Source organism: Anastrepha ludens, chromosome 4 (assembly GCF_028408465.1).
Source record: "Anastrepha ludens isolate Willacy chromosome 4, idAnaLude1.1, whole genome shotgun sequence".
Taxonomy (NCBI): Eukaryota; Metazoa; Arthropoda; class Insecta; order Diptera; family Tephritidae; genus Anastrepha; species Anastrepha ludens.
Genome location: NC_071500.1, coordinates 19,245,429 through 19,259,534, shown reverse-complemented (window position 1 = coordinate 19,259,534; position 14,106 = coordinate 19,245,429). Strand labels below are relative to the sequence as shown.

The window sequence follows — 14,106 nt, the reverse complement described above, 5'->3', positions numbered from 1 at the left end:
CATCGTCACCGCTTCTGCGCCATACGTTAGGACGGGCATGATGAGAGCCTTGTAGAGTGTTAGTTTTGTTCGTCGAGAGAGGACTTTACTGCTCAGTTGCCTACTTAGTCCAAAATAGCACTTGTTGGCAAGAGAGATTCTACGTTGGTTTTCAAGGCTGACATTGTTTTGTCCTCGTGTACCACCAGACCCATTCGCTTTGCCTCCTTATCCAGTTTGGAGAAGGCAGAACTAACAGCGCGGTTGTTAAGGCCGGTAATGTCAATATCATCGGCATACGGCAACAATTGTACGCTCTTATAAAATATTGTGCCTGAGCGATTAAGTTCTGCGGCGCTTACGATGCCTTCCAACATCAGGTTAAGGAAGTCACACGGCAGCGAGTCGCCCTGTCTGAAACCTCGTTTGGTATCAAACGGCTCGGAGAGGTCCTTCCCAATTCTGAAGGCGCAGCTGGTGTTGAGCAACGTCATCTTGCATACCCGTATTAGTTTGTGGGGATACCAAATTCAGACATCGCGGCATACAAGTAACTCCTTTCCTTACTGTCGAATGCGGCTTTGAAGTCGTCGAAAAGATGTCGATTCTCCTTTCTTCTCCGTCAGTCTAGAGATTAAACGAAGAATAAATCTTGCCAACAGGTATTATTTTGGGTTCAGTAGACAATTAGGGACTAGAGAGAGCTCACTCTCGAAAAACGAAAAAAAAAAAACATTATACAAAAGCCTAATCATCCCCGTCCTTGTATATGACGCCAAGCTTGGACGATTACGACAACCGATGAGAGAGCACTGGAAGCCTCCGAGAGAAACATTATCCGAAAAATCTTTCGTTCACATCGCGTAGGCGAGAATGAGTTCCGCATCTGATGGAACAGCGAGCTGTACGAACTATACCAAGATGTGGATATAGTCAAGCATATTAAAGTACAGCAGCTGTGCTGGCTTGTCCATGTCTCGAGAATGAGCGAAAGTGCTCGGACACGGCAATCCTTCGAGAGGGAACCCACTGATGGACGTTGAAGAAGAAGAAGACCCCATCTCCGTTGAGGAGATCAAGTAACCTGGCATAACCTGGCTGCACTCGGTGTCACTAACAGGCGACGAGCGCCAGCCAGTAGCGAAACGAGCTCGATGGCGCAATGTTTGAGATTCGGCCAAAACCGACATACGGTTGTAGAGTCATCTAGCAACAGCAACAACAACAACAAGGAATATTTTAAAACCGAGAATGATTCCTGTTGGAGCAACAATGGCGTCCATGTATTCTGCTAAATGGAGAGAATGAAAGTGAATTGATGCTACTTTTTTTCAGCCAGAAAGTTGCTGTTTCGTTGATGAACAAAATACATTCTATCAAAAAAGTACCAGGAATTGTTCAATAAAACACAAAGTAATTGTTTAATCCACAAAATGTGTTTTGTCGCCTTCAAATAGGTTCCAATCGAAGCATTACACATAAGGCCAAGGATAAGTGTAATCATCTAAGTACGTTTTAAACGCGTTTGAAGAGATCTTCTTCAGCTCCTTCAGCGAATTCCCCTCAATGGCATCTATCGACTTAAAGCGGCGTCCGCAGAGTGCCAATATAAGTTTTGGGAAAGTCACCGGGGCAAACGTTGGACTTGTTCAAGTATGTCTTCCGCCACCTTCTTCCGCTGAATTTTTTGAAGGAAATTCAACTCTCTTGGAACGAGTCGAGCAGCCACGCGTCTCATGCCCAATTGATGTTTTAAAATGTGGCGAATTGATTTGTGAAACACGCTATGGTCACGAGCTACCTCGCTCAAACTTAAATGATGGTTTCCCAGCACCATTTCCTTGACTTTGTCGACGTTTTCATACGTTCAAGACGTTCATTGGCGACCAGTTCGGGGCAAATCTTCTACGGCTTCTCAGCCCTCTGTAAAAGCTTTATACCACTCATAGACCCATGCTTTTGATAAAGCACACTCGCCATAGACTTTCTGCAACAATTTCAACGGCTCGGCACACGAAATCCCGTTCAAAACACAAAATTTAAGACAAATTATTTGATCGATACTTTTATCCATAGGGAAAATCGCAGAGCACACCTGCGGTTGACTGATATAATTAAATGCCAAAAACAAGCTAATTGACAGATCACGCTAAAACTCTGCGAAACTATAGAGGATAGTTGAAAAAAAAAATGTTTGTCTTTCACAAAATGTTAATATTTATAACCCTTTAAGAATATGCCAAAAAAATTTTAGAACGTAAATTTAAGTATTTCTTATATTATAGATCGTCAACCGTGACGACTTTATTCTTTGCGTTCGAGCGCTGGGAGAGGTATAGTTACGTTGTATTCAAACTTTAGACGCGTTTTTTTCAAAACTATATTTTTCGAATTGGCGTACACGATAACTCGAAAAGTTATTGACCGTTTGCCCGGAAATTTTGCACACATCTTGCTTATGATATTATTTATGTGGATACAAGTTTTCGAAATTAAAAAAAAATAAAAATTTTTTCGAAGCAAAAATAGTAGGAATATTCGCCCCAAAATTAATTTTTATTATTTGTCAAAAAAAATTTTATTCAACGATTTTTTTCATTTGTTTTTAATTCATATAGAAATTATCACATTAATAAAAAAAAATGTTTGGGTTATTTGTATTCAGGTCACTGACGCCGATGCTACAATGCCCACCGATTGAGAAGCCCCGCTGCGACGTTTCTGGAAGAATTGAGTGTACATCCGCCATTTTAAATGATTAAAATAAAGAAAAAAATTGTATATTAATTTATTGTATATTATAAATAAACTGTATGCCAATTTTGAAGAAAATATATTTTAAATTCTTCATTTTAAATAATTTTAATGAAAATCAGGGAAAATATGACCGTTTACAGATATCTGTCCCGTTATGCAAAATCTTCAAATCGGACCTTTGTAAAATATTTACGAAAATGCTTAAAGCATTCTCTTCTTCGAGCAACCATATTTCAATGTACTAAATAGTACTGATGTTGATTTTACTTAGTAGTTTATTAGAATAAATTATGAACACAGGCACATATGCAATAGTCACGTAATTATTAAGAACTTAAATGAACAGTACAGTGTTTAATACTTATTTGCACATACACACACACACATACACATTTCATTCACAATTATTATATACCTGCATTACGTATGCATGCAAAAAGTGACTTTCGTGTTAAGGCTCTTAAAGTATTTTGTTTTGTTTATTTTACGTAGATTTCGAAGAACAAGGAATAATCCTTCGTAGAACTTGAAAACGTCAAACGTCTGGATATTGCAATCAATATTGTTTGCTCACACACTTACATAAACAGCTTATGCTATGTATGCATTATACACACGCACACAAATGCACATCTTTATTTGCATTTGACATGCAAAATCGTCACGAGACACAGGACCAGTTTCAGCACAATAGCAAATATTGTCACATATTCTGGCAAAAGACAAGAAAGGTGCAGTATATCGTTTATAATAATATTAATATCCTTGTAGAAAGGAAAGGCGAATAGAATTTTCTTTGATACGAAGTGCGCTTAAAAAGTAAAGTGACTTCTGTTTTGTTTTCGTCAATATCCATTTCGTTCCCTTCAAAACATCCACTTCAGATATTATACACTAGCGGTGACTCACTTCACCGCCCTGCTGTTTCTGCCCTCCTAGTTATTATTCTCAATTTCCAAAATATTTGAATAAAAAATTTAGAATGAACTAAATTAATATTCGGCGGCGGCCGCCGTAGCCGAAAGAGTCGGTGCGTGACTACCACTCGCTAGTAGGTAGATTCGAATCTCTGTGAAACACCAAAATTAAGAAAATGGTTTTTTTTAATAGCGGTCGTCCCTCGGCAGGCAAGGGCGAGCCTCCGAGTGTATTTCTGCCATGAAAAAGCTCTGCATAAAAAATATATCCGACGTTTTCAGTCGCCTTAAAACTTGTAGAACAAAAGGAGGAGCTCGGTCAAACACAACAACAGGGTGAAAGCGCCAATTATATCTTCAAGTACATATAATATTCCACATACGACAACTTTCCATTCAGACCCTTCACAGGGATTCTTCCACATTTGTATTGTAATGAGAAAGAAATCACGTTGTATTGACGTAGAATCCATATTACTTCATCACAGGTAACAAACAAGTTAAATATAGTTAAACAGAACAATTCAATATAGTAGAGGGATAAATTCCGTTCTATTCAGAAAAAACCCCAACATACTCAACTTATATATATTCGACACTTGAAGGAACATCCCATACTACTAATCGCCTTTCACATGCCTCTAAGATCGACCCATCTAACAATTGTCTATCTCGAAATATACCGTTTCCAGCATCTAATGAAAGATGACATCACCGTCGATGGTGCTGACTGATGGCCAAACCGCTACCAGAACAACAGCAATAAACTCCAACTTGGCATCTGTGTATATTCCACACCCCTAATACCCATCACGTTCAAGCCAATTAAGTGTAAATATTTTTTTAAATACAATTTATTAAAAATGTTACAAAACCAAATGGAATCTTGTAAATTTCACATAAATTTCTCAAAATACCGTTTCAAAATTCATCAAACGTATGCACTTAAGCGACTGGGGCAAAACCAATGCGGCTGTTGCCCATATCGAATTCAGTGTAGTACATTCCAATGAAGATATCACCCAAGATCCAGAAGTCAGTGCCCATGTAGCTGACAGCAGGTGAGCATTGACCATCTTCGTTGAGAATATATTGCGAAGCTGGTACGGAGAAAGTAGTTCCACCAATAACGAATTCCATATCAGGCAGAGACTCCATGAGTGAACAATCGACCACACCATCATAATCGGGATCAACGACATTCATGTAGACACTGTAGGCATTGTATGGGGCAACGATGAGGGAGGTGCCAGTATCGGCGATGGCTTGGCAACCACTGCTGCACATCACTTGCCCGTCAATGGTAGCGCCATCCAAACTGAATTGCCAGTAGCCTTGTTCGGTGATAGATGTGTAGGTGAGTTCCCCCTGGTAGTAGCTGGAATCGGAACCACCCAAAATCATTTCACCACCTTGATCGGAGGTACCAGCGCGGGCCAAGTAGAAGGAGAATACGTCGTTGCTAACCAATCCCTGGGAATACAAGTTGTAGAACGGTGGCACAACGTTGTCAACAGCGATAGATTGGTAAGCCATGCCCATAATACCATCGAAGTTCGAGTAGACGAAGCTGGTGCCAGGTTCGTCAATGGCTTCAGCGAATACTTGGTTTGAGATGCTGAAACCGGCTACTGAAACTGTATCCTGCGACAGGTAACCAGTCAAACTACCGGAGCCATAAGCGATGGAAAAGCTCTCGCCATTAGCAACATAAGTGCTGGAAGCGCTGGAGTCGTATTTATTGTGATTTTGACAAGCTTGGTTGCTGGTGGGGCAGCTGGATGAGGGCACCCACAAGTTTGAGGAACCTGTATCGAAGAGCACCAAGAAGTCCTGTGCTGGTGTGCCAATGGTAATCTTGCCGTAGTAAGACATATTCAGTTCATTGTCCAACGTTTCGGAGGTACTGCGTGCACTGGGAACATTGTATTTGGAACGCAACAAGGCGATCTCGGATTTCATGGATGCGCGAGTCCTACGATAGTTGGGGTTCTTGTAGATGGGCACGCGCACCAAATTGGCCGAGACCAAAGCGGCGCAAATGCTGAGGAATACCAAGAACTTGAACATTTTGCTGTTTGGAATGAGAAGAGAAGTTTTTTATTAAGTAAATATTTGCATATGGGAGACTTATTAAGGATGTTTGGCGAAAAGCTTTGTAACATTTCTTACCTTTGAGGATTGAGTAACTGTCGTATAGCACCAAATGATGATATACAACTATGCCATAAATTTTTTGCGCATCGCTTTTATAGTCGAGCTGTGGTGTTAAGTTGTGACAGCTCCGCATTATCAATTAGATTCGTATCACCAAAAATAATTTGATACAGCAAATTTTATGTCTTCAAGTGAAGTGGCTTACGTATTTAGCAAGTATTTGCCGATAATATTTGTTTGTATACAATTCGAATATTCGCTTGGTCAAATGTCAAATGACTGTATCAGCTGAAGTTTAAGGTAAATTGATAGCAGATAGCAGGGAAATAACAGTTATGTATAAGTTTTATTTTGAAAATATGACTCCTTAACAGTTGTTAGATAACGAATATTTTTTATATGCGAAACTTAGTTTTTCTGTTGCTCGATGGTTGTTATATAATATAAATAGAATTTTTGTTTAACTTTATTGCTACTTTTTTTATAACTACTATGCAGCAGTTTTTATTATTAACAATTATCAATAATATCAAATTTAACTTTACGTAACCATACGTGAGAAAAAGGCAATTTTTGTTTTGATTTTGTTCATTTTACTCCCTCAATCCGTCTAGTTGAGTCCTATCTTTGAGTTGAATCATTGAGTAAAATTATAATAGAATTACAATGTCGTCCAATTTGTCTCACTTATTTCGATTTATCATTTTTTTTCAATTGAACCAACTGTGCAAAAAATGGCTTCTCGTATTATACTTAGATATGTTTGTAGATATGGATACAGATTGGCAACGGTAAAAATATTCCTCAATGAATAATTTTTATGAATCAACTTTTTCGTTGAACTTCAGTATTCAGTATTTTCAATTTGTGAATTACAAAATAGATAAATAAATATAGAGAAGTAGGTAATAGCTCAGATTTTTTAATATTTCTTTGTTCATGTTATCATTGAATATAATTATGACTACCATCTGCAGATAATTGCGATATTAAACTGACGCAACACACCTTAAAATTAGATATTAAATATTAATTAAAATATGTGAAATCTCGTTCTCCAATGCTTTAGGCAGATTAAAGGTCTTGGTGCAGATGATGAGGAAATGATTTTTTTACAATAGTACAACTTTTTAGGTGGAATAAAATATTTAATATATTCTGGTTAAATATTTTTTTTTCACTCCACATAAATAAATCTTGAAGTAAAGACAGCGACGACGAATCTCTGACTATAATTAATCGAGTTGGTACGCTTCCTTGTCCTGAATGGCAAAAAGCTCGCGGCACTACTTTTCGACTTCGCCAGGCAGGTGAAGAAACATCCATACAGGAAGTGCATCATGCAGCAAAAGGCTATAATCGGAAGGCGCACGAGCAATTCCGTATGCGGCCAAGATTATGTACACATAAATATGAATATATTTATAGTGGCGCGTATACCTTTTTTGAGTGTTTGGCCGAGCCTCTCCTTCTATTTTTGGTGTGCGTCTTGATGTTTCTCAAAAATAGAGGGGCATATAGTTTTATGCCGCTTTCGAACGGCAGATATTTTATTTTTATGAGGAGCTTTTTCATAGCAGAAAGACACTCGGAGGTTTGGACACACAAAGAGTGACCGATGTTAGAAAAAAACTTTTTCTTACAATTTGGTGTTTCGTGCCCGGAGTTTCGAACCAGTGCACTGCTGAGAGTTAGTCACGCACCAGCCCGCTTGGCTACCTTGGCCGCTTGAGCTGAACAATAGTACCGTTCTTATGCTGCGCTATGTCGTCGTATACCAGTCCTTCACTTTCTACTTGGCATATTTTTGGTCGCTTCGTTGCTTTCAATCCCTGTTTTCACTAATAACGCAAAACGAAATTAAATTATTTCAATATTTTTATTGCAAAGGAAAACATGAAAATTCACAAAAGCATAAGAAAGTGCACCTCAAAGGCTACAAAATGATAAATCACCTTTGCATATATAATCGAGAAAATTTAGTAGCCTTGAATAAGTGTTCAAAGTCATGCAACCAACTCTTTGCGATTATGTTGACCTCTGGAGGCATCTCCCAAGGGGCATGGTAGCATTTTTGTCCCTTCGTATGCGGCAAATATTTGCAACTGCTGACTGGAGTTTGAGGGTCGAGGCAGACCAATTTTTCCAAATAGGCAGGATTGGATTGAGGGGAAACTTTGCACCGAAGCTTGCACCTGTGTCTTCACTGACGGTTCCAAGATGGAATCGCGAGTCAGAGTAGGGATTTTCTCTAAATCAGCCAATATATCTTAGGCAATCAGCCAATCTTAAAACTTCCGGGTACTACTAGTATTTTTCAGGCAGAAGTGTTTCTGCAGACATGCAAAATGCTTAGGGAGTAAGGAAGATATCAACATTTTTTCCGATAGTCAAGCCCCAATCAAAGCACTGACGATACCATGGAGCAGATCCAAATTAGTCAATTCGTGTAAGGAGGGAATGAAATCTCTTGGATGTGAAAATGACCAGGTTTGGGAGTTAGACGATTCAGGTCACTGGATGTTCTTTTCTCCGACAGCTTCGGGCAATGCGCTAATCTACGTCCCATCAATTAGTTGATCATCCCGGCAGCGGATTCCCTCTAAAGCTACTTAGCAAATAAATAAAAGGAAAAAAAATTGCCTAACAATAAATTTTTATACATACAGCTGCTATTTGTTTATTAGACACAACCAATGAAACTATACGGTTAAAACGCAATCATATCTTAGACTTGCCATTCCTCTAGTATGAATCTACTCAACCTATAAACTTTAAGGTAAAATTAAGTAAGTTAATCTTAAGTGATAATATTAACAAACAATGAATTTAAGCAATCTTGAAGTACTAATGAATTTTAATAATTTAAGAACGAACTGTACAAGTTAATAAGCTGTTGTAATTTCTATGTAGATTTGCACAAAAGCAAAACTACCGCTGCCATTATCTTATAAGATCTAATTTGCTGAATGTCTTATAGTAGATAGATTGCAAATAAAGTAAGTTATAAAAAAAAAAAAAACATATTTGTATAATTCAATCTACAACAAATATCACGTAAATAAAAGTTTCCCACTCTTTAATCAGAATTACACAAAACAAATAACAAACCCATACAATTTCTTCTTCTTAATTGGAGCGATAACCGCTTACGCGATTTTGGCATACAATTTAGTATATCAAATTACTTTTGAAAGATACGAATCTAATTGATAATGCGGAGCTGTCGCAACTTAACACCACAGCTCGACTATAAAGGCGATGCGCAAAAAATTTATGGCATAGTTGTATATCATCATTTGGTGCTATACGACAGTTACTCAATCCTCAAAGGTAAGAAATTTTACAGCATTTTTTATCCACATATCCTTCATAAGACCCTCGTATACAAATATTTACTTAATAAAAAACTTCTCTTCTCATTCCAAACAGAAAAATGTTCAAGTTCTTGGTATTCCTCAGCATTTGCGCCGCTTTGGTCTCGGCCAATTTGGTGCGTGTGCCCATCTACAAGAACCCCAACTATCGTAGGACTCGCGCATCCATGAAATCCGAAATCGCCTTGTTGCGTTCCAAATACAATGTTCCCAGTGCACGCAGTACCTCCGAAACGTTGGACAATGAACTGAATATGTCTTACTATGGTAAGATTACCATTGGCACACCAGCACAGGACTTCTTGGTGCTCTTCGACACAGGTTCCTCAAGCTTGTGGGTGCCTTCATCCAGCTGCCCCACCAGCAACCAAGCTTGTCAAAATCACAATAAATACGACTCCAGCGCCTCCAGCACTTATGTTGCTAATGGCGAGAGCTTTTCCATCGCTTATGGCTCCGGTAGTTTGACTGGTTACCTGTCGCAGGATACAGTTTCAGTAGCCGGTTTCAGCATTTCAAACCAAGTATTCGCTGAAGCCATTGACGAACCTGGCACCAGCTTCGTCTACTCGAACTTCGATGGTATTATGGGCATGGCTTACCAATCTATCGCTGTTGACAACGTTGTGCCACCGTTCTACAACTTGTATTCCCAGGGATTGGTTAGCAACGACGTATTCTCCTTCTACTTGGCCCGCGCTGGTACCTCCGATCAAGGTGGTGAAATGATTTTGGGTGGTTCCGATTCCAGCTACTACCAGGGGGAACTCACCTACACATCTATCACCGAACAAGGCTACTGGCAATTCAGTTTGGATGGCGCTACCATTGACGGGCAAGTGATGTGCAGCAGTGGTTGCCAAGCCATCGCCGATACTGGCACCTCCCTCATCATTGCCCCATACAATGCCTACAGTGTCTACATGAATGTCGTTGATCCCGATTATGATGGTGTGGTCGATTGTTCACTCATGGAGTCTCTGCCTGATATGGAATTCGTTATTGGTGGAACTACTTTCTCCGTACCAGCTTCGCAATATATTCTCAACGAAGATGGTCAATGCTCACCTGCTGTCAGCTACATGGGCACTGACTTCTGGATCTTGGGTGATATCTTCATAGGAATGTACTACACTGAATTCGATATGGGCAACAGCCGCATTGGTTTTGCCCCAGTCGCTTAAGTGCATACGTTTGATGAATTTTGAAACGGTATTTTGAGAAATTTATGTGAAATTTGCAAGATTCCATTTGGTTTTGGAACATTTTTAATAAATTGTATTTAAAAAAATATTTACACTTAATTGGCTTGAACGTGATGGGTATTAGGGGTGTGGAATATACACAGATGCCAAGTTGGAGTTTATTGCTGTTGTTCTGGTAGCGGTTTGGCCATCAGTCAGCTTCATCGACGGTGATGTCATCTATTGTTAGATGCTAGAGACTATCTTTTTCGCGCCAGACAATTATTAGGTAGCGGGGTTTCACATGGTACCTGATGCTATCTCTCTACAATAGATGAAAATTTGGCCCCGATTATAGCATTCAAAAGAAAGAGTTTGTGAAGAAAATAAAATGGACTCTCCGTAAATGTATTTCAAAGCTGATGTGTGTTTCATCGAGCTTAGAGGTTGTTTAATGTATGTCAGGATGTGTCTAAAAGGTGGCTTCTAGCAGATGCATCCGCGCGTAATTTTATGCTGAGCGGAGAGATCTATAGCCGGTCTGCAACATTGTGTTGTCCTTGCTTCAAAAGCTACCAGCGCTGGCTATTTGAAAACTTTGTAGCTGTTTTGAACCGTAGTTGTCTTCGTGGTTATACACACGCAGAAAAAGAGAAAATTATCGAAGATAATTTAAAAAAAGGGTCATATTATTTGATTTTTTTGTGCAAAAGATGTTTGGCTTCATAAAAATTACATATCTGTGTAACCATATATATTTTTTTAATATATCAAATATGTAGAAATCATTCACTATTAATCTTTTTAATTTAACATCTCTAAAAGTAGGTCTGTGTAGATCTTGTGGTGCTAAGGAGCCAAAGTGGCCGCTTCTTAACACATCAGTGCCAAAAACCTAAAGCCTCATTCGAGCGAAGACGCATAGGAAGTAGTCCGCCATCTCATCTTCCTCTCCGCACGCTGGGCAGAGTGCACTGTCTGTCATATAGAGTGCCCCGTCATCAGTCCAACCAGCTGTCTGTAGTCCCTTCTGCTTAATGACAGGAGGATCTATGACAGTCGGTCGGAAATGACACGTAACATCAGTTTAGTCCATCTGCGACCTCTCTCAGCTTACCATGCTCGCCTGTGGGTAAAAGTAACCCATTTGTTAACCGTGGCTTTGACGGCTGCAGAAGGGAGTGGCTGAACGACCTCCGGGCCAAAGAAGTTGGCGTCAGAGCCCATCCTAGCAAAGGAGTCAGAGGTCTCGTTATCCACGATACTCACGTTTTCTGGGACCCATGTTAGCTTCAGGCTATTTTGTCTACCGACATAGTTCAGCCTGGATTTACAGAACTCGACGACTACCCCTGATGTGGTTAGGGGGCAGTCTAAGGTCATGAGCACAGCTGGGCTGTCGCTGCAGGCACATGTAGATCTGCCTCTCCATCTGTTTTCCACAACAAAGTTCATCGCTTCTTCAAGAGCATACAGCTCCGCTTGAAACACAGATGCATGCATTCCAAGAGCAAAGTGCAGTTTTGTCCCGCTGAATTCCACGTAGACCCCAGAGCCGGAGCCGTGCTCGGTCCTGGAGCCATCCGTTTACATGTTAGTTTACATGAACTTCAAGTGTTTAATTTTTATTTCATATATATTTTTATATATATTTATTGAAAGGGAAGAATTTTTATGTATTTTAACCATTGAAATAAAAAAAATTTAAATATAAAACTAAATGAAAGTCCGGCATATTTCTTTGCCATATACAAAATTTGTATCTATACATTCAACAAATCGAATTAAGGCAAAAATATTTTGAATAGGGATTGATTTTTTAGCGCCAAGGAGAGTAAGAATTGAAAGAATTGGATTTTCAAAACTACCCGTTAAAAACTTTTAGCGAAAGGGTTAATCATGCGAAGTCTGTGCAACTGTCACCTGTCACCTATCACCTATCACCTCTCACCTGTGCCCTGCCTCCTGTCTTGTGACTCCTGTCTCCTGTCTCCAGTCACCTGTCTCTTGTCTCCTGTCTCTTGTCTCCTGTCTCCTTTCTCGTATATCCTGTCTCCAGTCTCCTGTCTCCCGTCTCTTGTCTCCTATCTCCTATCTCCTATCTCCTATCTCCTATCTCCTATCTCCTGTCTCCTGTCTCCTATCTCCTATCTCCTATCTCCTGTCTCCTACTCCTGTCTCCTGTCTCCTGTCTCCTGCCTCCCGTCTCCCGTCTCCCGTCTCTTGTCTCTTGTCTCTTGTCTCTTGTCTATTGTCTCTTGTCTCTTGTCTCTTGTCTCTTGTCTCTTGTCTCTTGTCTCTTGTCTCTTGTCTCTTGTCTCTTGTCTCTTGTCTCTTGTCTCCTGTCTCCTGTCTCCTATCTCCTATCTCCTGTCTCATGTCTCCTATCTCCTGTCTCCTGTCTCCTGTCTCCCGTCTCTTGTCTCCTATCTCCTATCTCCTGTCTCCTATCTCCTGTCTCCCGCTCCTGTCTCTTGTCTCCTGTCACATATCTCCTGTCTCCCGTCTCCTGTCTGCTGTCTCCTGTCTCATGTCTCCTGTCCCCAGCCTCCTGTCGCCTGTCACATATCTCCTGTCTCTTGGAAGTGCTCAAATGCAGTGTAGGATTTGTGGGTACGGTCAAGTGTTTTCACTCAACCTAGACTTTCATTCTATCAAATCAAAAAAATATAAACCATTTTATGCTTAGAAAGTATTAGTACAGCAAACCTATATTTGCAAAATTTTATATAATATTATATTTAAAATAAATAATAAGTAATAAAAAACATAATACTCAGATGACTACCATATAACCACGGCGTAACAAAGGGTACACGCTTTTTTATATGCCTGAAATAAATTTGGCTTTTTGATTTGTTTTTGGGGTATTTTTTTTATTTCGACTTTCATGCTGCATCACCTTCTTTCGAAACGTTCAACCCATCTGTAAATTCCTTTTTTCGCTGCGGCCTTTGAAATTTAAATGGTTTTTATTACTGTCCTCGTTCTTCTTTTAGTGCCGGGGGTGATTGGGTTTTATCGATTTGCAACATCTTATACATATTTTCATATTAATAAACATAACTATATTCATACGGATGTAAGTTTGTATGTATGTATGCATCTACTTACATTTCACAATTTCGTGCAGCTCTTTTGTTTCGCAAATAAAGAATTTTCAAAGCGCGCGCTGCATGAATGAATCTGCAGTCACAAACTGCTGGCAACCCAGCAATAATGTCAATATTAATATGAATATGTAAGTACGTATATGTGTTTGTGTATACAAACAACAAAAACTAACCTACAGGGAAAACCTGAAAAGGAGTTCAATATTTCTGGTCCGAAACTAGTGTTGTTGGGTCCATTGTGAACCACTCCGCTACAGGTATTTACCCATGTCGGAAGTGCCGACATTTGAATTCGGATTTTAGAGGGTGTTGAAAAATTTATTAAATTACAAAATTAATGCAAGTAATATGTCTGATTTGTGCTAGATTAGTAAATGTCGAAGTACTTTCTTGGCAAACTGTATATATAGGTATAAGGCACATGTAAAAGAGTGGTCCTGCACTTATATTGAAATCCACAAAAAACGCACCGGTTTGATAGTAGTAAAATTCCCTGTTGGCTCGCTATAGCCTGCAGAATTTCTACCACCTGGCTTTAGTGAAAAGTAATGGTGCCACAAATTTCTTTTATATCTCAATAAACATATTCATGTGAACGCAAACACAACAAATAAATAAACAT

At 39.4% G+C, this 14,106-nt stretch overlaps 2 protein-coding genes across 2 annotated transcripts; one reads left to right on the top strand and one right to left on the bottom strand.

Annotated features, from left to right (window-relative positions):
• Positions 1–4,542: 4,542 nt before the first annotated feature.
• On the bottom strand, positions 4,543–5,912 carry LOC128860815 (lysosomal aspartic protease-like). The gene is made up of 2 exons (XM_054098572.1): positions 5,826–5,912; positions 4,543–5,727 (listed from the first exon to the last, which is right to left on the bottom strand). The coding sequence occupies exon 2, from the start codon at positions 5,721–5,723 to the stop codon at positions 4,599–4,601; it is 1,125 nt and encodes a 374-aa protein (XP_053954547.1). The 5' UTR covers positions 5,724–5,727; positions 5,826–5,912; the 3' UTR covers positions 4,543–4,598.
• A 3,165-nt stretch (positions 5,913–9,077) lies between these two features.
• LOC128860934 (lysosomal aspartic protease-like) lies at positions 9,078–10,415 on the top strand. The gene is made up of 2 exons (XM_054098734.1): positions 9,078–9,143; positions 9,243–10,415. Exon 2 carries the CDS (start codon positions 9,247–9,249, stop codon positions 10,369–10,371), a length of 1,125 nt encoding a protein of 374 aa, XP_053954709.1. The 5' UTR covers positions 9,078–9,143; positions 9,243–9,246; the 3' UTR covers positions 10,372–10,415.
• The last annotated feature ends 3,691 nt before the right edge of the window (positions 10,416–14,106 follow it).